At 44.0% G+C, this 24,427-nt stretch overlaps 1 protein-coding gene across 3 annotated transcripts in view; it reads left to right on the top strand.

The window, feature by feature from the left end:
- NAT10 (N-acetyltransferase 10) overlaps window positions 1–24,427 on the top strand; it is a 722,602-nt gene that overhangs the window by 17,241 nt on the left and 680,934 nt on the right. For all 3 annotated transcript variants that reach the window (XM_069623384.1, XM_069623382.1, XM_069623383.1), the window contains exon 3: window positions 10,469–10,560. In XM_069623384.1, coding sequence (XP_069479485.1) covers window positions 10,469–10,560 — 92 coding nt within the window. The remainder of the gene's footprint in view (window positions 1–10,468; window positions 10,561–24,427) is intronic.

The raw sequence follows: 24,427 nt of genomic DNA, 5'->3' as shown, positions 1-24,427 counted from the left end.
TGATTCCGAGGAAATCGGGCTGTTGACCTGGGCTTTCATATTCAGATTTTTATCTTGATAGATGCCCAAGGTCTTCTTTTTACTCATGACATCGATTTTACAGTTGTCTATATTAAAACTCTTATAGCTGGGTCCCAACTTCTCGAGTTTGGTCTCTGACCCAACTAATAGAAACTCAGTTTTGGAGCCGTTAATTGCTAAAACCATTAGCCACCATCCAACGCTGAATTTTTTTGGATACATTTTATTAATGAGTTTTTCATCCTCCAGATATGATCCTGAAATAGGTATGACGCACTGAGTGTCGTCCGCATAGGTTGCAAATCTGATCCCTTCCTTTTCCAACATCTGAAAAAAAGGGATCATGAAGATATTGTAAAAGCAGGCCGACACACGGGCTCCCTGTGGGACGCCGTGCATAAAGTAATGGGTTTTGCTTCTGGGCTGTCACTAGCCACACTGACTTGCCTCCCCTCCAAAAAGGAGGTAGTCCAGTCTGTGGCTGCCTGGGAGAATTTGGCATTCTTCTTTAACCTGGTGCATATATATGGGTAGGCCTACAGGCTGAGGCCAATAACCCCCTTGCAACTGGCGTTCAGGCATTTTCAGTGGCCCACTAGCCGTGGCCATGTTCCATTTTGCCCCAAATCATTGTAAAAACATAGAGGTCCACTGGCCATGGCCTTCAGCTTTGCCCATTTCCCATGCTGCCCCAAATATTTAAAACGTAGCTGGTTGGCTCAATGTCCATCGGCAATGGCTGTGTCCGCTGTACATCTGCACCAATTTTTCTCAAAGTCCAATTGTTCTATGTCTAGAAGATGTAATTTCTGTAGGTGCAAAATAATTTGTTTACATTTCCTATTCTAGGGATAATTTCCCGGGAATCATTTTCGATTTATGTAGCGTAGAGCTAGCTGTTCAGACTGCAGCGATAACTGAAAAACGCTTGACAATGAAAAATGACAAAATCGTGCCTGTACTCGCAGGCATTCACTAACTCTTTTACCGGTCCCTGCCACTCTCCTGAATTTCCTTTCCCGACCCTGACCCTCTTCTATTACCCACTACCACTCTTCAGTTTGTGTGACGCAGTTTTATTTCTTGAGCCTGTCATGCGCCATTACAATGGTAATCTCATGAGATTGCCCCAGGATTCCACTGATAAGCCGTAACTGGCTCCCCAGCCCACCGGCAAATCCCCCACTTCAGCATTCAGCAATGCTAATGATATCCTAATTATTCCACAGGAACTGGCGAATAATCAAACCAGCGGGGGATTTGTTGGACATGATGGTATCCATGAAGTGTCCGTAGTGGCCCTTGGGATGCCTGTGTTACAAAATTTGAGGTTTCCTGTGGCCAGGACCAGGGACATTTGCTATTCTGTTCTCCGGACTGTTTCTGACTAACTGCAGTCTTGGTAGATCCCTTGGTTAAGTCCTTGTCCCTGTTACCAGAGCCTAAGCCCCTTTTGCTGGCTTTAATGATATGCTTGGTGTCTTTACCCCACCCCCGTTCCCCAGGGGTACAGGCTAACAGGGACATTGGTTGAACCAAGACATTTATGAATTTCACAGATGAGACTGTGAGCTTCCCTGACAGTTTTTAGATAGATATTAGGCCTAGGATTAGCTGCACTTGAAGATAGAAGTGGGGAGGAGGCAGTACGAATTTTCCTCCTGATGGTTAAGCTCTTCTGTTGGGGCGAGGTCGTAATCATGGTAAATAAGACTGTAAGCACTATGGGCAGAGTTACCAGTTGTTGTGAAGGTGCTGGGGTAAGGCTTCTTGAAGTTTTTAAGTCAGTGGAAAGCATTTTTAAAGTCTTATTAAGTTGCATTAAGCACTGCCAAACATTCAAGTGTGTGGCTGCCATAATGTTACAATAGTATGGGATATGGTCAACGCCACTCCGCCAGTTTGCTCACCTGGTCAAGCTATCGGGAGTCAATCAGCAGTACATCGAGATGCAGAGACCTTGTATCCTCTGGTGAGCTTGTTCCACAGTGCAGCACGGATCCCCTTGTTGGCTGCAAGTGTATACAGGCCTCCTCTCCCTGCAGGCAACGATCACCCGGTGGGAGCAATCACCTGTGTCCTTAACCCACCGCAGGCTTCACCCTCGTGTGGGGTACCAGGGCCATTTAAATGCTGAAAGTGTGCAAAGGCAAGTGGGCAGGGCCTAGCGGTGGCAGCGGCTGCAGGGCTGCTGCTCTGTTCATCCAGTCCCTGCGGGAACAATCACCCGCGCCCTTCAACCCCGCAGGCTTTCTATATATTGCTGTTTACCCTAATTGAACCCAATATGGTGGGATAATTAATCTCATAAGTTTGTGTTATTGACCTGGGAAATGGTTAACATCCTGTAGGTGGGTTATAATAGTAGGAATCTTCAGTTAGAAATTAGGTTTACCAGCACGCCCCCACGTGTGATGATCACGTGCCCTTTACACCAGTAGCATTTCGGGGAATTGTTTAAGATTTTTCACGAGCATGGTATAGGTGAAAAATTCGGCATTAGTTTTATAATATTAAATTACTATCTGAATTCAATCGTTTTTGACCCCTTTGCTGTCTTATTGAAAGTGACACGTACACTTACGTGTATTTACGCAAGCATTACGTCATCCCGTTACGTTCCACCTAGACATTATCATGTGAGATACCTGTGTATTTCATCGAGCTCGGGGCACAAGTCTGCTTCTTTTTCAGCTGCTCCTGCCTCGTTGCTCGGTTGAATTTACTACTTTTTGAGGTAAGACTAATCCTCATGTATTGTGGCACCGCTTTATCAGTACTTTGGAGCATAGTTAAGATATTCATGTCAGCTCTCTTTTTTTCAGAGACAACTTCAAGAGCTGGATGAGGCTTTGAATTTCCTTTATGGAATTTTGAGTATTTGATGGGTCCTGAACACATTTCTAGGAACTATCCTACATATGCATATAGGTATAATGTAATCTAAAAGTATTCTGTTCTTTCGGCTTTTTATTTTTCAGAATGAATCCAACAGCTCGGTCATGTTAGGTTTTAAAACTTGAAATAACAGGTTAGTAGGGTGTTCTCTTAAGCATTTAGGTTTTGTGTTCATTAGTAAATAAACAAATAGATCTTATATTAATTATCGCAGGAGGGAGTCCACAGTTGCCTCAAGATTGGACTTGGTTTCCGAAACGCGTAGCGAAATGATGAGATGGGGCCGTAATAATAACTGATAGCAGCTTGTAGCGATCATTCTGTACTTGCCTTATATTGTGGACTGTTCCTGAATTTTCTTTATCTGAATGATTTTCTAGATGTAACTTTCAAGATTTACAACAATAATTGGTTTGCATGAAGGTAATTGTGATCTCACTACATTATCACAAACTATGATTTTATTTACATTGGTATGACTTTATTAACATTTGATTACTGATCATGAATAAGACATATTTATATAATATGTCTTTAGAAAGCTGTATGCTTTTCTGAACATCTCTTGCAAGTTTTCTCTTTTGTGTGCCCTGTCTGGTTTTCTCTTTGTTGTTTCGTTCAGCTGCTTCTTCTATTATTAGAAAAATCGTGCCACTCAAGCCTGAGAGAAAAACTGTGAAATGAAGCAGCGATAGTGACCAATGAACCCCAGAACTGATTATCATAGCTCCTTTTTGGTTTTGGCTGAAACAAATTAGTGAACCCAACTTTGCCCGAGTAAATATTCCTGTGCACAAAGACATTTGTGGAGATATGAAAGGCTACAAAGTCATGCTTCCTGGAAAACATTCATCTAATAAGGTTTGTGTCTGATCCTCGCATGACAATGTCAGGCATACCCTGATTGGACGAAATGCTCCTTTCACAGCGATCATAATAAGGGGTCCCCCAATCTTCTCTCTCCTACTTTCACTGTATGTGCCTTTAACAGGTCTGGCTTTCATTAGTTGCATTTAAAAAAAGAACCTTTGTAGCTCGAGCTGCTGATTGGTGCTGTCGTATACGCAGCATGTCTAACTACAGCCAGTAAGTTGCAATGGCTTGGCAACCAAGTGCTGAGTCTTTGCACTGCCTGCGTGCATCTTGTCCAACAAGTTCAGTGTTGCACTACCAGTCCATGAGTGCCTTCCGCCCTTCCTCTAGAGATCTGCCTATTCTTGTGCTCCTCTTTCATGGACACATCCACCTATGATGGCATACAATCCCAAGCTGGGCTGGCGAGGCGGTAAGTTTACAAGTGTTTGCTTGCGTTTGTGTGTGGGAACACGTTTGAGTGTATGCATTGTGAGGAACTCGTGGTATAAAAAGGAGAGTGACAAACAAGAGATGAAGTTCAACAACTTTATTTATAACTTTGCAAGGGGTCGGAGACTTCCTAACTGCCCCTAAATCTAAAGTGGGAGTGAACTCGACCATAAAGTAAAAGTGAAAACAGTCCTAGTCAGTACAGTCAAAACAAAAGGTTCTAAACCTAATGCCTGCCCTAATTCTAATACGAAAAGGTGCAAGGGAAATGTGCGCAAAATTAAAGGGATAGTGTTCTCAACAAAAGGATCAGGGTGGCAAGGGGTTTGAAGTAATGATGAATCCCTTCCTTGTTGCAAGCGCAGTTCTTTTGCGTGGGTTTACGCGCTGTGGAGAAGTCTCAAGAAAGTTCACTGGCTTTCTGCCCTCCAATCTCGCATTTGCAGCAGCTTATGAAGTCACGTCCCTTCTCGATTCTAGTCTCGCTCAGAGTGTACCTGTGTGCTCCGCCTTTTATCTCAGGTGTGGAAGTTAACGGGTTTCAGGTGGGGATGAGTGAAATGGGAGGCCTGACCTTGCCTGGCCTCATTATGTGGACAGAGCAATTGAAAAGAGGTAATCGTCATGACTCTGTTCCTGATCTTCATAAGCCCAATAGTACTGATTAGGAATGGTGAGGATCATGGGAGTTGTAGTGTCCTTCAAAGTAGGTTGGGAAAGGGGTAGGGATGGTGTCCGGGGGTGAGGGGGGGTGCTGGCAGGGGGATATCATGCCTCGCTAGTGGGTGTTCCATCCTCACTCCCCAAGGACCCTTTACGCAGGTGATCCTCCCTCGCTTGTCCACTCCCAGGGTCGGGATCCAAAAGCGAAGGCCCACCCCTGGCCACCTGAACAACGGTCCCCCGGGGTCTAGGTAGTGCAACACTCACTAGTTTTTCACAGCATGCTTGTATATGTTTCTGTGAGTGTGTGACTGTTGTGGCTAAGTGAGCACATTGACTTTGCAACATTGACCTGGAAATCCTCGGGTCCACAACAGCAGGGTTGCCCGCTGTAAAAGCATATTCCCGGTCATAGATCAATCACTTTGGGATAAACAAACCAGAAAAAAACGACATGTCCATAATTCCTCTCTTGAGCAAAACCAATAACCGCAGTGGAATTTCAGACCCAGGAGGATATGGGACTATACAGAAGACCCAATCAGGTTAACTAGATTAGAAGACTGGAAAACACGCCCATAGGCCAGACTATGTTAACAAACCAACAAAAGACTACATCTCCTATAATCCTTCCTTCCCAACAGAGGAAAACAAGGACCAGTTTAGCAAAACACGCTTACAGATTTTGAATCTGCAAGATTATGGGAAAGATTTAGTAGCCTATGGGAGTGTTTTCCACCCTAGAAAGGGGCCAGTCTTGGGAAACACACATCCATCACTCGTTCAAAATCCAGAGTAGCAGCAGAAAGCCAAGTTCTCACCCATGCAGTTCAGTGACCGTCCTTCCCAGTTGGAACTTGGGTCCTTTCTCTCCGCTATTACTCTCTCTACTTGTGGTGTGCACCAGGGATCTAATCTATCCCCCTGTTTTTTTCAATGACTACATGGCCCCTTTGGCCCACAAGATCCCTGCCTTCACCTCCAACTTTCAGTGATATGTGGATGACGCACAATTCTCTTTCAGGCTACCCTCTGCCTCTTCCTCCTCCTTGCTCATTCCGGCTGTCTGTCTGCAATTCATTCCTAGTGTGCTTTTAATGATCTCTGCCTTAAGGCCAGCAAGACAGAGTTCGTCCTCATTGGGACCTCTGCTCCCACTTCCCCACTTTCACTCTGGCCGGCCTCCCTTGATCCTGCGCCTCCACCCACCAGTGTGGCATAAAATCTGGAGGTCATCTTCGACTCTACCCTCTCCTTCTCTTCTCACATCTCGGGCATGTCCAGAAAGTCTAACTAGCAGCTGCACCTCCTCCAAGGCATTCTACCTTTTCTCACCTTCCCCTAGAGGCTCACTGTCTCCAGAGCCCTGGTTCTCTCCAGACTGCACTACTGCAACAATCTCTTTCTCAATCTTCATACTTCTACTCTCTGACCTCTTCAATTTATCCAGAACAGAACTGTTAGTTGTGCTTGGCCTCAAGCCCAGGGACCGTATCTCTCCGCCGCTTAATTCACTCCACTGGCTACAAGGATCAAGTTCAAGTCCCTCTGCATAGTCCACAAGGCTTTCTGGCTTCGGGGCCCTTACTATCTACAACGCTCTCTTCCCAAATACTCTCCTTCTAGAGCCTCCGCTCTGCAAATCTCTGGGGGTGAGCCGTTTCTCCAAACAGAGATTTGGGGGTAGATCGTTATCCTCTGCATGTGCCTCCCTCTGGAACAGCATACCTACCCCTCTCCGTCTTGAGCCGGACCTCCTTAAGTTCCGGAAGCTCATAAAGACCCGGAAACTCCTAAAGCCTTCCTCTTCTCTTCCTCTTTCTCTCACTCTCCCCTGATAACCTCCTTTCTCTTTGCTTCTTTCTCTCCTTCCTTCTCTTCCCCAACCTGCTTAGTTAGTTGACTGGTTGCCTGGTGCACCTCCACAGCATTACAGGTCTGAGGCTCCCCCGCCAGTCCTGCACTTGCCTCCGGGCCTCTGCACTCTGCCTGGCACTACTGCAACATGTTCCATGAGAGGGGCAACCACTCTGCACTTAACTCAGGCCCCTGCTGGACTGTACACACTTTTCCCCCTCCCTCACACTTCCTGTTCTGCGCATTTGCTTGACCTCGAATGTTCTAGGCCTAGCAAGTCTGTCTGTCCGGTCCTCCCTTGGTTTCCCCTCCATAGCTTGGTCGTGCTTGAAATACTCCTGCATAGGCACATTGGATGACCAACCACCAAGCAATCTGAAATGTCACCAGGCCAATACTGTAGTTTATTGATCTGTATGTTCCTCCTCCCCCCACCCCTTCTCCCCTCACTCTGTCCTGCACTTCACTAGTAGATATGCCTCTGGCCTAGTATACTAGTTATTGGAACCTTCAAGGCCTAAGAATGACAACTGTATTCCCTTGTTCCTTTCCCACTTTGAAGCCCTTTGAAGCACTTAATTTGTGTATAAGTGCTTTACATATAAACAATTACAATTACAATGGACACACAGACGGAGCTCCACTTCCTTCCCACACTACCAGGATCACTGGGGAGGAGAGAACTCATGACTACCTCACAATTAGCAACATAAGGGAGAAAGCCTTTCCTGCAGCTGTAGCCTCCATTAAAATCAAGGGAAGAGATACCAGTACTGCACCAAACAAAGGATAAACGTTTAAGGAGTAATGCATAATACATAACCTGAGTTGTTTTATGCAAGAGGTCCCCAAAACGAAATTGAGAGAAGGGGAAACTCCCCACTCTGAGAGAGGGAGAGAAGCCAACCAGCAGCTCCTTTCCCACCAGCAACAAATACAGACTGAATTGGGATCTAAGATGGCGGCTTCTCCATTGTAAAGATCCCTCCCTCCCTCCCACCCCCTGATGCTCCCATGTACACAAGACTACAAAGCATGCCCAGAGTGGGCATGTGAACCCTTTGGCCAATCCGCAAGAAGCTAATCAGTCCAAGCACTATATAAATGCCAGCACATATAACACGAGTGGAAGGGAGTTTTGCAGTGTAGTAAGGGCGAGTTGTGATATTAAAAAGGAAGGATTGCTGGAGAAGAGAGGAAGGTTGCCAGGCTGGCTCTAAGACCTGCAGTAGATTGCAAGACCCATAGAGAGGGGAAAGATTGCTGGGTAAATTGTAAAACCTGTAGTGGAGTGGTGAATTGTAACCTCCTGAAGAAGAGGCTCATTGTAAAATCTGGAGGCCAGACATGACTGAAAACAGAGCAGAAATTCAGAAAAGGAAGTTGATTGAAGCTGAGACCAGACAGCAGGTGAATAGAGACCTAGCTACAGCCTTAGTCAAAAGAAGGAGAGTAGAAGCAAAGGCTGATGCCTTTGGTGAGGGAAAGACAGAGAAGGTGAAGACAAAAGCTCTGGCCAAGGGGATGGTAGATGTTCTGATAAGAGAAAGAAAGGAAGGGTGAAGGTCCTGAACAGAGAGATGGAGGAAGTGCCCCAAAGGCAGCAGAGAATGGAAGGAGTACAGACCCTGGGCTAGTAGATGGAGAATGTGACGAGAAGAAGGCAATGAGGAGGAGGAGAAGAAAAGTAAAAGGTTCCCTGGGGACTTACCCGGGAAAGAAGAACATACTTGTCCTTGTGAAGTATCGGGGAACACGATAACAAACCCTTCCATCCATACACCTAAATAAAAAGCATAACATTGAATATCCTTGTAGTCACTTGTTACATCTTGTGAGAGTGTGCACAAAAGAGTTGATGGTGCGTGTTTGTATTTATTTATTTGTGTTTGTTTGACTGGCTAAGTGCGTACCTGTGTGTTTGCAAATGTGGTGGTTGACTATGCGTGGCGGGGTAACGGGCCTGCACCAGCATCATGAAAGATATTTACAGTTGGAATACTAACAGTTGGAATACTAACGTATCTTGTGGGTACAACATTATCAAAATGATTTGCAGTGACATGCTTGCATATATTGTGTGTGCAGCATCTTGAATGTAATTTCTGGTGCAAATAATGCCATATATTTTTAGGGCACCATCATCAAAGTGATTTACATTGGCAATGCCCTCATATGGTGTGGCCACAACTTCATGAAAGTGATTGTCTGCAACATTGTTGGGACATGTATTGTAAAGAACAGCCAAAACACTGTTTTTTTCAACATTTACTTTTTTTTGATATGCCATATCAAAGCTTGATTGGTGGATCAAGATTCATGTAGTGCATTTTCTCACTCCATCGAATGTGGGGAGCTCACTTATGCCATGACCAGTGTGCAAAGATTTTCACTGTAAGAGGCATTCAACAAACTTGACATTGGTATGCAAAAGAGTGTAGGAGGTTTCTGAGCTGCTAATTAATCAATTGTGACTCCTGTTACATGCAGCAAGAAATATGTTTGTGTGCCCGTACTAACTGCTGTCACGAGAAAAATATATATTAATCATAGTCTGTTTTTAGCATTTTGTATATGGTAAAGTAAATTGATAGTTTTGCCTATTCTCTGAGTGGACCCAGCATATAGATAACGAGAATAACTAAAGTTCAGAACTACTCCCATTCGGTGCATCGTGTAAATAAGTGGCGAGAATTCCTGGAGGCGGAATAGAGTTCTGGATCCCCATGTTTGTTTGAGGATATGTAGTGTGGGCATCAGTGATTTACCCTGGCAATGCTGGCATTAATACACTGACGATGCTGTCATACATTGTGGGCACAATGTCATCGAAGTGATTGCCAGTAGGAATATTGCCATTTATTTTGACTGCATCATGAAATAATTTACACTGGTAATGCCTCTGCATACATTGTAGAGACGGGCATCTGGAAGAGTTTGTAAAACGTTCTTTTGAACTGCTGGTGATTAGGCATGTATTGTTTTTTTTCAAGGGGGAATCGCCCTGAACCCAGTTAAATTTATAGTGGTCCATCTCTATGCCTGGTACCTGCAACTTTGTAATGTCCCTCCACTGAAAATGATCACCATCCACCTCGGGAGCCACCCATCCCTGCATTCCACAAACAAGTCCTCTGCCATTGTGTGGGTGGGAGATAACAGTGTCGGATGTGTACGTAATAGGACATGGTTGCTGGTTGATTATGCAGCTAAAGTGCACCCATCACCCCTCAACCGACAAATTCAAACTATGACGGTGGGTGGCTGCTGAAAAATGTTCATGCATCTGTGCGTTCGTTGAGTTGGTGATTACTAAAATGTCCGGGCCACTGAATGTTAAACGGTGGGATCTTCTAGTACCCAACAATACCCATTAAGGCATACATTTGTATTTTTATTTTATTTATAAAGCGCCTTACGCCAAAGCGCTGAGCATCAGAACAACATGATACAAAAAACAATAACAGTGGAAGCAACATACAATAATGAACTAGTCCAACAAAACAGTGAGAAGAGCAATTAAACTGGAGGGAAGAGGGGAAGCAAAGCAGTAGAACTGAGATGGAGAGGGAGGGAGGGAAGGGAAGGGGAAGGGGGAAAAGGATGGGAGTGGGAAGGAGGGAGAGAGGAAGGGACATACTAAAAAGGTAATAGCATAGCTCTGTATGTGTGAGTAGAGTATTTTGGCTTTGATATGTTCCTTTTTTTATTTATTTTTTGGCAGGTCGTCATCCTCCATCACATGCTATCTAAAGCTTCTGTTAAGGCTAGACCCTCTGTTTTATGGTGTTATAAGAAAGAGTTGGGCTTCAGCAGGTAATGCTTTCTTCTTGTACAACTTTATTTCTTTGTGACGTTATGTCATTTAAGTATGTAAATTATGTTATGTACTACCAAACATGAACTGAAATATAAATTAGTTTTGACATCTGCTGTACAAAGCAAGGCATAAAATAAGCAGTCGCATAGCAATTTCCTATGCAGTTATGTAGGTTTGCTAATTAAATGGACACTTGTGTAGCAAAGTTAGCCATTTAAATTACCATGGTCAATGAAAACAGTGCTTACACTGAATTCTTCTCTGGCTCTCAAGGCTCCTGACAAGCTCTTCTCACTGCAAGTTCAAATGGGCTAATGGAGAGAGAGTGCAATAGTAATCATCTCCTTCACTCTAAAATGCCAGTGGCCTGTGTGGGAGTGCTAGCCAATATTTTTCTTCTTTTTCAAACCATAGAAAACCAGAAGTAACCGTGATGATACTTTTATTAAGCAAACTATATCCTCTTTGGAAAAGACCAGTATGTGTAACCTTATTAAAAACAGTAATGCAATTGCATTCTTAACAATTTAAGTTGTTGCATAATGCATAACTACAGTATTGCTTTCTGTAAAACACTGCATTGTCTCCATGGTTTACAGTGAAGCTTAGGTTAGTGTATCTAAATGTCATAGTGCCAACTAGATTTTTCTGTTATGTTGGGGAAGATAAGAAACCCACGTATTACCTTCTTTCTTTTTGTATTCTCTGAATCTTTTCAAGTATTGGGCAGGAGTCTTCCCAAACGTTAAGACCAGAGTGTGCTTCAATTTTTCAAAGTCTTTTCTGTCAGCCTTTGACATATCCATAATAGCACTGCAGCCAGAATGGGGTAGTCGACTGAGCAACCATGCAATCTTGTCAGCATCCACTACTTCTTGTACCTCTCAGTCATACTCCAATGCAGTCAACCAGTCCATAATGTCTTTCTTGTCATCATATACACTAAGCAGATCTTTTGTAAATCTTGGATGAGAGGAGGAGCCAGACCCATTACCAGACCCTCTAGTGGAACCATTGATGCTTTGCAATCTAGGTGGTCCCTGTCCTTCTGTTTCTCTGACCTCTCCAAATCCAGCTTAGCCATGCAAAATTCAAGCTTCTTCTGCTTAAACAGCAGCTCTTGCTTCTTGAATTCCAGCATGGCCTCCGCCTCAGAGCCTGCCTGTGAAACAGAGGAATCCTCCTCATCATCATCCTTGCTACTCTCTACAGTAGCACTAGTCAATACATTATGGTACTTGGGATAGCCCCAGTACCTTCTTCACTATTGTAAGTGACTTCAATCCAGCACTCCAATTAAGTCAATGCCTAGTCTGGGATGCCCAATGGAAGCCCTTATTTATATATTTGTATGTCAAAGTTCTTTAAATCTGGATGTGGAACCCTTATATGACGCCCCTCTCTTTGAATCTCCCCGACCTCACTGAGCCAAGAAGTAGGTTTTTTTTGCAAATTAAAAGGTTTATTTGAAGAATTTAACAATATATATATATATATATATATATATATATATATATCACGCTTTTATGAATAAAATAAGATCTGAATAGCACACTTATGAATATGAACAGTGATCAGTACTGTGTAATATTACAATATCAACAACTCTTTAATCAGTTGGGAGTAGGAACAGAAAGGATAAGGTAACCGGTAATACGTTTATGGTTCTAGGAAAATGCAACACAGAAATAAAACTAGATATGGGTTCAATCAAAAGAGAATATGATCACTCTTTCCCCTGTTATTACTCACTCCCCCCCACTATGCAATATGAAGAGGTGGAAATGAGGGCACACAAGTTTCAGGAATATTAATCAACAATACGGTTCAATTCCAGTTCCCCCAGCAAGCTTGGAGAAAACAGGTATGATTTTAAAACAGGCAAAATACTTTTGATTGTGATTGCAATGAATGGGAAAATATGCCAAATGATTTTAATTCACTAAAGGATATTCAGGATAAGTAAGAATCACTTTGGATTGGTTCAGGTCTACACTAGTAACGATTCATGAATGATTATCAGATGGAAAAGAAAATTCAGCATTTGTAAACAAGAAACAGCTATTTTGGCATGTGTTGAAATGGAGCTAAATCAATTCGCGTCAATTTTTCTGTGTGTGTGAAACGCGATTATGGACAAACTATAATGAACTGGAATGTCGTATTAGGTTTGTTGGGAAGCTTAGGATCTCAGCTTCAAAATGGCAGTTAAATTACGGTTCTAGGACGGTTCAAAAGTTACGGATGTTTTTGTGAAGGTAGAGGTTTCAGAAATGACAGATGCGCTTTAAAGATTTACCAACAAGGATAGGCGTATACTAAGGAGCTATGAAGAAGCAAGACACTCAACGGGCAGCCACCAGAACAGCGGCACCACCGCTCTGATCTCTGTCCGTCAAAACACTTTTCCTTCTTCAGAAATATCAGCGCAAAGATGATTATTGCTACAATTATCACAGACTTATGTGGAGAAGAATTCAGGATGGACAAAAGGTTCTATAATGCAGTTCTGGATGGGTGAAATGGAATAAGATTACTTTAAACTAAGAGATGACTATGGACAGTTCTAGACTAAATACTCACTCCTAGGCTTTAGAATGGAGTGGGCCTCGTCAAGGGTTTGGCTTCACTCGCCACCAGACAGGTCTCAGACACTCTGGGTTCTGCTCTCAGCACTGCACGGCGGTCTGGGTGGCCTCTTGGACTGGATCTGACGGGTTCTGGATACAGCTCTGCTTTCTGAGTCTGGACCTTGGTTCTAGCACAGGGTTCTTGGCTAGAATAGCAAAACAGCACAGCCCGGCTGTTGAAGGTGAGAGCCCCTTGGGAGTTTAGGGGTTAGAATCAGGTTGCTAGATTCTGCAGACCTGCTGAGAAGGGTTCAGCTTGTGAATTAGGCCTCTCTGCTTCAAAGTTCTAGAGTTTGGTTCTAGAGACTGGTCTCTGGATCTATCTAGAGCATGGGTGCACAACATACGGCCCACGGGCCAGTTGCGGCCCGCCATGCCGTTTTGTCTGGCCCGCCAGCAACAAAGACTTTCCTAATGGAGGGCGGCCCGCAAGCAGCATCTGCTGCCCTCCATTAGGAAAGTCTTTGTTGTCTTCCGGGCCGGACAAAACACTGGCCGTCATTGGTTCAGTGCACACGAACCACGCAGCTCCTACGAGCCACGTAGTGCGTGTGCGCTGCACCAATGGAGGGCCAGCACTACGGCTGGCGAGGCCAATAAGGCTTGATGCTGGAAGGCATTTCAGCCTTGCTTGCCACGCCAGCCGTAGTGCCAGAAGCCTCGCCAGCGTTCCAGCACGTCTGGGTAAGTACATGGTGGGGGGGCTGTATTGTGTGTGTGTCTGTCTGTCTGTCTCGGGTCCGTCCTGACTGTGTTTTTTGTTTTTGTATGTATGTTGAGATGTGGAGGTGGGGAGGGTGTGTATGGGTGTGTTTGTATTTGTATGTTGAGATGCAGGGGTGGGAGGGGTGTGTCGGGTCTGCTTGAATGTGTATGTGTGCAAGTGAAGTGTATGTTGAGATGCGGAGGGGGTGTGGGGGTCGGGTCTGCCTGAATGTGTTTGTGTGCAAGTTCAGTGTATGTTGAGATGCAGGGGTGGGGTGTGTGTCGGGTCTGCCTGAATGTGTATGTGTGCAAGTGAAGTGTATGTTGAGATGCTGGGGGGGGGGGTTGGAGGGGTCGGGTGTGCCTGAATGTTTGTTGTTGTTGTGTGCACGTTCAGTGTATGTTGAGATGTGGGGGTGGGGCGTCCGGGTCTGTATGCGTGCATGCTTGTGAGTTTGTTTGGTGAGGTGGGGGGTTCAGGTCTGTATGGATGCATGGTGTATGCATGTGAGTTTGTATGGTGAGTTGGGGGTGGGGTCTGAATGGGTGCATGGTGTATGCTTGTGAGTTTGTGTGCTGAGTTGGGGGTGGGGGGGTTCGGGTCTATATGGGTGCATGGTGTATGTTTGTGTGCTGAGTTGGGGGTGGGGGGGTTCGGGTCTTTATGGGTGCATGGTGTATGCTTGTGGGTTTGTGTGCTGAGTTGGGGGTGGGGGTTTGGGTCTGTATGGGTGCATGGTGTATACTTGTGAGTTTGTATGATGAGTTGGGGGCGGGGTCTGTATGGGTGCATGGTGTATGCTTGTGAGTTTGTGTGCGGAGTTGGGGGTGGGGGGGTTCGGGTCTGTATGGGTGTATGCTTGTTAGTTTTTATGCAGGGGTGGGGGGGGTTGGGGTCTGTATGAGTATGTATGCATGGTGCATGCTTGGTGGCATGGGGCATAGTGTTTGCATGAGGGGTGGGTGTCTTGGGACATAGTGTTTGCATGAGGGGTGGGTGTCTTGGGACATAGTGTTTGCATGAGGGGTGGGAGCCATGGGGCATAGTGTTTAATAAAAAATAGGGGTTGAAAAAGCCTCCTGCCATGCCCCACCGCGCCTACCGCCCCACCCACATTTACTTTTCGGCCCACTATAGCCATCATGTAGGGTACTTTCGGCCCTCTGTCAAAATCAGTTGTGCACCCCTGATCTAGAGTCTGGAGTCTTCCTGCAGGGTGCTTCGCCAAGAAATCGGTGAGTAGTGGAAAGATGTGCGTTATCTGTCCTAAGCAGTTTCTATTTGTGTTTTCAAAGTGGGTGGGGAGGCTGATTCTACATGCCCAACCCTCTAAGGATTTAATTGGTCAGAGGATTTCCTGTCCCCTGACTGGAGAAAGGATCAGCGTGTCACCCGGTGTCATGTTTATGGCTTAGGTGAAAGCACTCCCCTTTGTGTCTGTACAGCATATCTGATTTTTCATAAAACACATATTTACAATATACACACTTGTTAATGCTACCTAAATTGCATGACAGATTGCCTAAGGTACATATCTGTCCAACTCTGATCTTCCTAGGAGCTTTGGTTCAGAGATGACCACTTTTTGCGCTTTTGGTGGGTTTCCCAATATTTCTGCGCCCATTTTTAGACATGCATTCATATCCTCTCTGGGCATATTACTGTAATTTCTTATGTTCATAGCAACAATCCAGCAGTACAATATGAATAAATTCCGGGGTTTGGTCTCAGAACATCACACGGCGTCCAGCTTAGTCTTAAATTGTGAGGGAATTTTTAATTTTAAGAATCTCAAAGTTTCCAATTTTTGTCAGCTTGGTACAATTTGTTATAAACATTTTTATAAAACATACAGTTGCTTTCAATTCAATTCACATCTCAGTCTGGTCTGTCTCCTAGAGCTCGGCTGACTCGGAGAGCAACAGGCCAGGGTGCCTCTGCTAGTTCCTGTTCACACCAGCCTGTCAATCTCTTGGCCAAGGGCAGGGGAAGCTGCCTTTCTCCAGGGAAAAGGTGTGAAGGGTTCTCAGGGGAAGCAAGCCTTTTGGAGTTTTAATCGCATCAGGTTACTTTTTGATCAATTGTAACATAGTTCCTTGTGAAAAATAATAACTTAATAAACTTAAAATAAGCAACATATCCTTAAATCAAGTCTTTTTCAACATGAAATCACTGTGTGGCACTCTTATATGGCATTTTGTTGGAATTCTCTTCTTTTCGCATAGTTTGGGCTCAATTGTTCAACTTTACACAAATGGTTTTAAGACACCGGCTTTTTGGTAGAGGTGAGCAATGGTATTACACCCATTTTGGACAGCTGTCTTTCCATCAAGGATCTTTAAAAGAGGATTTTGTTCTGAGAACATATGATTTTTGCTGACATTGTATTGATGCGGATTCTTGCAGTAATTATGTGGAACACCCAATAAAGAGGTTGGATCTTTTAGGTGTTTTGTGAGCCATGATTTCTACAAATTTGACACCAAATAAAAGCAGATTTTTGAAACTAGCTCTGTTTCCTTTGCAATGATTTTGCTCTTTGAGCAGCCAAATGGTGGGTTTTGGCAGTGGTATCCTGTGTTACCACTGACATAGGCAAAAGTTGATGGTGGCCTATTTTACAGGTTTTCACTGCGCACTTTCTGGTGAGCAGCATGCTTTCCGGCGGCCATTATGATGTTTCTGCTGCCAGCAATACACAGTGATGTTGCAGGGCTTGGATTAGTGGGTTGATAGATCCCACACGATCATAGGAGGGCAAAGCCAGAATCCGCATTTCCTGCCAATCTGTGTTCCTTTGGATCATTTCAGATTTAGTTCTAGTGGCCGACAGGCCCCTTTCAGTACAAACCTTCTGTAGTGTCTCAGATCTAGAGGCACTCAAAGCAATGTCCGTAATTGCCTCCATATTATGAGTAAAGGCAGGTGGCTTACAGTTAATGTTAACCTACGAGCACTATGTCTTTGGGTACCTTACCAGTGCGCAACACTGGGTACCTCCGATCTTATCCCACCGCTGTACACCAATTTGTTGATAGATTTCCAAACTCTGACCTAGTGGGCAGAATTTTAGGAGGCCACCCTCGGTTTAGTGAAACAGGGGAACCTTCTAGACAAGCCAGACCAATCTGTATACTATACAATATATATATATATATATATATATATATATATATATATATATATATATATATATATTTTGAAGAAAGAGGAAAAGTAAATGCACTTTTCCACACAGGGACAGCACTCAAAGCAGTCAGGACGCCAGCATAAATCTCCAGGAAATAAATCAATCCATCTTTCGCCAAAGTTCTTGTGCCATATCCAGCTTTATTGAAGGCATTGCAACCTATGACTCATTTCGCAACGCTCCCGTTGCTTGTTCACATATATAAAACATGAGAAAACTGCACAGTGCTTTCATATACAAAGAAACTCAATCTCTATGGTTCTGCCCGACACATTTGTCCCTTTTCTCTTTCAACTCTTACAATACCCCATATACGTTCTATGTTAAATGCATGCAGCCATTTTGGAATGTGTTGAGTCTCCCTCTTAATGCATTTAAGCTAATGTTTTACGTATTTAGAGATCTCACATTCATCTTTTGAAGCCGTTCAGTGCACAGTGACAGGTTTTTGTTTTTATTTTCATTTTGACGACAATTTAAATTTATTGTCACTCTAATACTTGTTGATTAGAATCAAAGCCTGCTCACTGTGAACTTACACGTTTTTCCCAATCAAAGCCTGGATTTTCAATTCGATACTGGCATCATAAAATGATAAAAATAATTTAACACTGTCGCCAATTAATTTCCTATTTGTCTAATATGTGTGTGAGGAAACATGGCATTTGTCTTTTTCAGGTTCACGATTATAAAGTGTATAGTGCTGTAAACATAACTCTCAATCAATTCACCTTTAAAAACCTAAAGTGCATAGTGCAAAGTGCTTTGTTAATATCTTGAACTTTGTTCCTCACAGTTTATTGGTTGGGTTTTATAAATGCTTTCTTGGAAATTACGATTGTCTTCTGTGACAGCGAGATGAAAAGATGCTAAAGTGCTCAGTGCTGTAAAAGTGAAATAGTACTTGCAGCCAGTATAAAGTATACAATATAAAACGAGGATTTGGGAAATATAAACCAGAGCATGTAGAAAAGGGGAGAGAAAGTAGTTTGAATCAGGGCTAAAAGCTGTGCAGTTCTCACTATTACATAAAAATTCAACACACATATAAAATAGAAAAAGTTAAAATAAGCTCAACTATCAAAGATCAGCAAAGGGTATTTTCTTATATTGTTAACTTCAAGGAATTGTCGAGACTAAAGCAGAAGAGGACATTTATGTCCCAAGGAATGTATACAACTATTCATCCAGGTTGTGTCCTCCTGGTTTCTTGGTTTGGAAATCTAGGATAAATCGTGTCTCCATCTGGCGCAATTCCAGCTCGCGGTTCCCTCCACATGGATTGAGCTTAATATGGTGTTCTCTAAAAAATCTGAAGCTGTCTAATTTGCTCTGATGTTGGTCTCTAAAAATATGTACTGCCATAGGGTAGGAAGCATCTACGTTTTTTATGGCCCGCATATGCTGCAATATTCTCAATTTCAGCTTGCCAATAGTACTTCCCACAAACCACAAATTGCATGAACAAAGTAGTACATGTACAACGAATTCTGTGTTGCATGTTATTTTGGTTTTCACCTCAATATTATGACCTAATATTGGATGTACATAGTTTGTTTTGTTCAGAGCAAATTGGCATGCTTTGCACTTGGTGCATTTGGAGAAACCAGTGTTCTTTTTATTCAGCCACGTGGATGCAGCGTTAATTTCCGTCTTTGAGGACATAAAGCTGTTGACTAGTGTATCTCTAATGGAGGTAGATTTCCTATAGGTTATGTTGACTTGTTCCCCCATGAATGGAAGTAGGCCTTCATCAGTCTTTAAGACATGCCAATGTTTGTGTAGTATATTCCTTATTGTGTGAGCCATACGTGAGTATTAATCTTGCGTCGTCCGGTTCCGAAATATTTTCAGATGTTCGATTGGTAGAGAGCAATGCTGTTCGATCTATGTTTCGTGCTTTAGTGTAAGCTCTCTCGATGATTGCCTTAGGGTATCTTTGTTTGGCAAAATTGCGAGCTGTGATCTTGCATTCTGTCAAAACAATCTAATTTGCTGCAGTTGCGGCGAATCCTGACGAACCCTCCGTATGGTATACTCCATTTTAATGGAATAGGATGATTGCTGCTCGCAAATAATGGCATGTCGGAGCTCGTTGGTTTTCGATGAAGTTCTGTACTGATTTCTTTGTGGTCAGTTTTCACCAGTACATCTAGAAAAATTAAGGATTCATGACTGAGTCTCTATAAATTTGAGGTTCAAGTTGTTGACATTTAACTTGGTTACAAAGTCAAGCCAATCCTTTTCTTTTCCATTCCACAGGATGAATAAGTCATCAATAAACCATAGCCAGAGGACTACTTGGTTAGTATACTTGGTATTGGCATCGGTCCAGACAACACATTTTTCCCACCATCCCATTGTCAAATTCGCATAAGACAGTGCAAAACCTGTTCCCATCGCTGTTCCACGCAATTGGTTATAGTAAATATTGTCGAATACACATTACATTTCCTAATGCAATTCGGTGATAAAATACAGCCAAAACCTGTGAAGAGAGGGGCGAGCTAGCACCTTAATAGCATTAGTCAATTTTTTCAGAGTTGTTCCCTAACTTTTGAGTTCAACCCTAAGAAGAGGGGAGCCTTGTGCTAAAGTGTACAGTTGTGCATAAAATGCACGATCATGCTTGTGAGCGGGTCTTCTTGGGAGGGCTGTAGCGAGTCAGGGAGGGACTTGAGGTGATGAAGAACTGGTTCCCACTATTCGAGTAGGCCCTGCTCTTGCCGGCAAAGCAGTGTTCAAAAGGTGAGAATAGCTAGGGAGTGCAGGTTAACCCAGCCAAGTTTGCGTACCTTTCAAGGGATACTCATGCGTAAAAGTGATCGGTTGTGCCAGAGCGCCACTAGTAAGTGATGCAAGTACTCGCCGACCCTTGGCATAGTCCAGATCAAACTTTGCCAGTTTAGTCGTGGTTGCTAGTAGGTTCGCGTCCTGCATTTTCGCGGCGCTCCGGCTCTCAGTGGCTGTGCGGGAGAACAATCGTCCGTGACGGGACAGTTGCCTTTTCTCAGTGTGCAGAGGAGGTATGAAGAAAATTATGGCGCAGCAGGCGTCAGGGCGCACAAGAGCAGAACAGCAAGGGATCTACAGCAACCGTCAGCAACAGGTAGTGACTCAGGAATCACAGATGTGGGCAGCGTTTACGCACTCTCCTAGTTCGGGACCCAGAGGAGCTAGGCCTGTGAAATTCGGCGGGAGAATGCACGGAACCACAAGCAAGCAATTACCCAAGTCTCGGGTTTACACTCGAGATGGCAATGGTTCTGCGGGATACCCTGAGGTAGAGCTGCACAGTTCACCGGATGGCCCAGGAACACTTCCAAAGAGGCGAAGCGCCTTGTCGGGTCTTCTAGATTGAAGAAGAAAGCAGGGGTCCAACGGGACAGCAGAAGGCAAAGAGTGCCAAAACCTTCCAAAGCGTCTCCAGGGGTTTCACAAGTCTGATTCTTTGTGCAGGAGACATGGCTTCTTCTGTAGTTGGGTGAGAACTCGGGCTCCTTCTGTAGTTCGGTGAGAACACAGGTGATCGACCTGGAATGGATGCAGAGCCCCTTATCTTATCTTATCTTATCTTATCTTATCTTATCTTAGCTTTGGTCCAAAAATGAAGACTTCCAATCAAAGATCTGCCCTCTTGCAGGTATCCCAATCGTGGACTAATCACGGTCCAGTGTGGTCAGTCATTCAGGCACTCCAGACATCCTGGCACCAGTAGTGTGGGTTGGTACCAGACCGTCCCAACCCGCTTCCTGGGCATACACACATGACAGACAGAAGCCCGCAAAAGAGATCGGTTTTCGCTGGAGGCTGCATGCCCAAATAAGGAAAACCCGGGTTACTCGACCTGGGTTGAAGGCAAGGGACAAAATGGCCATGGGACAGAACAAAAGACTTTGGCTCGGCCGTTTTCTGCCCTTTTTTTTATAACTCTTTTTATTGACTGTTACAATAACAAACGATGTAAACATGCAGCAGGGTCACATGAAATACAATATGCAGTAATGGTCATGAGCAATTCTTGATGGCATCAAATTTCTCTGGCTGCCGGAGGGGGGGGGGGAGGGCTCCCCTTCGGCATGGACAGTTTCCCTTCGTCGGAAGTCAATCAGAGGTCCGTGCTTATACCCCGGTGGGGTCAGGAGGGGGGTTGGGCTCATTAAGCGTCATCCCATTTCCTCCAAATGTCAGGTTTTTTTGGGCATTCCCTTGCTTTGTATATGTGGTGTTCCAGCAAGGCACATCTGCTTACCTCGTTGGACAATTGGTCTATGCTTGGAGTATCAGCAGATCCCCAGGTTGCAGTGGTCAACTGCTTCCCCCTGTCCACAGTCTTGAACCAAACGCGGTAATCACGATATGATTCACTAAAAAGAAGTAAAACATTATAAAAAGTAACTGCTGCCACATGTTCGTTCCAGGCACACTCATACAATCACCAAAAAATCCTTTGAGGGTGTCTAGGGCCAAAAAATAAAAGGGGTCTCCAGCGCACGGTACTAGAAGGTACATTGTGCACTGTTAAAAAGTTACCAAGAAATGGCAACATAGTGAAAGACTTAGGGAAACGTAGTTTAGTACTGGCAGTCTGAAGGATACGGTCAGTTTCCCCATAACCAGTGAGCAAAAGCCCAGGGGAGTTCAGTTGAAGGCTGGGCTGCACTGGAAAAAGTCGGGATTGGAAAGCCAAACAAAAGCAAAAGGTTTTGGGGGGGGGGCGTGGGGTCCTTAAATGGAGAGAAAATTGCACATAAATGAAATCTTTCCTAAAAGTGGCTGAGATGGATTTGGTCTTTGGAGAAAAACATCTGCATTTGTGAAATACATTTTTTAACAATTTTCATATTGCCTCCCAATGTCTCTGGTTAGTTGTAAGAAGTTTTTCGTGTAAATAAATATTGCTAATATAAAAAAAGAAATGGCGATCACCAGTTTGTCATTAGCGTAACTAGAATGGCCTTGCGTTGCTGTGTGGTGGCATATACAAGCATTTTGAGCAGCGTAATGTTTCTCAGTATGCGTGTTGACATGTTGAAAGCATGAGTAGCTGCTGACGTGGTAATGCTGGTAAGGGTGTTTTTTTAAAGATATTTTAGATGTCTTTTAGGGGTGTTGACAGTGGGTAGATCCGGTGGAACTATATCGGCACGCAATTTATAATCTTCTAGAGTGGTTGTTTTTAAATCAACCAGCAGATATCAGTTGGGTTTACTGGTCTCTCCTACAAAAGCCTATGTTAAGAATTGCGTATTGGACCTGTACATCTGTTGAGCTATCACGGCTAGTTCTTGCTTATCACAGGGGCTTTTAAATAACACTATATAACTAGCATTTAGTGTTATAGATCTGTTACTCCTACCCTTGTGGAACATGTTCTGCACAATATAGCAAATGCTTAGCTTGTTGTGATGTGAATAATAAGTAAAGGCTTTTTCTAGTTCAGCACTCTGGCCACAGTCTGTCATCAAATCATCGACCATGACCATATTCAACATGCTCAGTGGAAGTAGGTAGTCATCGTTGCGACTGTCCGGCATACCTTCTACAAATCAGAGGTGTTTAAACTTGTGTTGTAAACCTATATAGAAAGGCTGCCAAGAGCTGTATAGCCAGACAATATTGGTTGGTAAACGAGTCATCGCTGTGTGTGCATTTTCTAGAAAAAATAACTCTTGCTGCTGCTTGAAGGGCCGGCAAGCATACACCCAAACAGATGTTGTAGTCTGGTATCCATAGCAACTGGTAATCCACCTCCTGGTGCTAATGTCCATTTATCAAGCCGCCATGAGCGCGAGACCCTCCGCAACCGATCTAAGTTTTGCCAAAGGAACCGACCAGCTGCTTCATTAGAGGTAAGCCCAGCAGGGCTTCTCATGCTACCATGAGCGTTTTTGCAGCCACATTGTCGCTGTGCCGACCTTCGGCAAAAGATTAGCACAGAAGTGCATCATATTTTCTACTGGCTTTTAAATCTGATGAAAAGCCATACTCCAGTAGAAGCGCTGTACACAGCGCAATTTACAAGACTCGCCTTGCTGTTTTCTGCATTTGCACGGACTTCCAAAATGTCCGCCCACCCAGACGGAGTACAGAGCCCAGCCTGATTTACAGTTATCCTACTCACCGCCACAATGATTGGGCACCCCAGCGTCCAAAAGAGCCAATTGGGAGCCGGCAGGCGTAGCCGGCCTCCCACCCAAGGCCCACACACAGGCCAAGTTTGCCGCTGTTCGCCGGTGCGAGCCACATGTACTGCATTGGCTGTCCAGCGACCCCCACCCCCTTTTGAGTATCAGTCACGGTTATATGCCATGCACCACCAAGCTAGTCAACTACAACGTGACTGCTAACAACTGTAAGTAACCCTGACCTGTGATTTCACCTCGACTCTATGAAGCTCTGCGTCCCCACCGGCACACAGCTGCTATCTGTTGAGCACGCCTCCTGCATCCTAATACCGCTCTGAGACTGCAATCTCTGTAACCTCTTACACACCTTAGGGTTGATCCAGTACTAGTGGCGGCCTACTCCACAGTTCACCATATCATGATACAATGTTTGGGTAGCACCTCCAATATGTTAAGATACTAACTTGCCTTATATACTAAAGCAAACCTCTTTGTTGCCTAAAGTGATTAAGTCCTCTTCACCTACTAGGACCTGCCCACTGTGCCCGACTGAACTGTAACTGTGCTATCTACAGTGTAACGGCCTACAGTGAAATAGCCTATTGTGCATACAGTGAAATAGCCTACAGTGAAATAGCCTTTGAGACCAAACCATTGAGACCAAACACCAATTTGAGTATGAATGAAAATATATATTAAAAACAAGTATTGAAGTAATACTTTTTATCATTAAATGAATGAAATATGCATTAAATAAATAAGAGTGTCCAAACGTAAAAATAATGTAGGGGTGAAGAAAATCCTACAAAAAAATTAGGTCCATGTCCTTAAATGAATATCCAAATGAAAACACAAATGAAAATAAAACCATTGCATCATGGTGAACAGAAATGGATAAAAAAAAAATGCTAACTATGTACAAATATGAGAGGTCCAATGTGCCAAACTTATAACAAAATCATGCAAAAATATCCCAGAAAAATCAAATGAAAAATAACGATATGCAAAAAGTGGAGCACAGTCCAAACACTCCAAAAAAATGAAACCTACACCTAAAGAACTATGTACAATGGCAGCGGGCTAGTCCATCGACTCAACATGTCCCCTCAAAGTCTCGGCCAGGGCATCATTGGACATTTCATCTACTTCCACTAGGTGGGCCTCTGCTCTCCCCTCGAGGGCTTGAAGGGACTCCAACATGCTCCTCTC

Source organism: Ambystoma mexicanum, chromosome 11, assembly GCF_040938575.1.
Source record: "Ambystoma mexicanum isolate Mex_15411 chromosome 11, UKY_AmexF1_1, whole genome shotgun sequence".
NCBI classification, from domain to species: Eukaryota; Metazoa; Chordata; class Amphibia; order Caudata; family Ambystomatidae; genus Ambystoma; species Ambystoma mexicanum.
The sequence above is the reverse complement of the archived record's forward strand: the minus strand, read 5'-3'. Positions and strand labels throughout refer to the sequence as shown.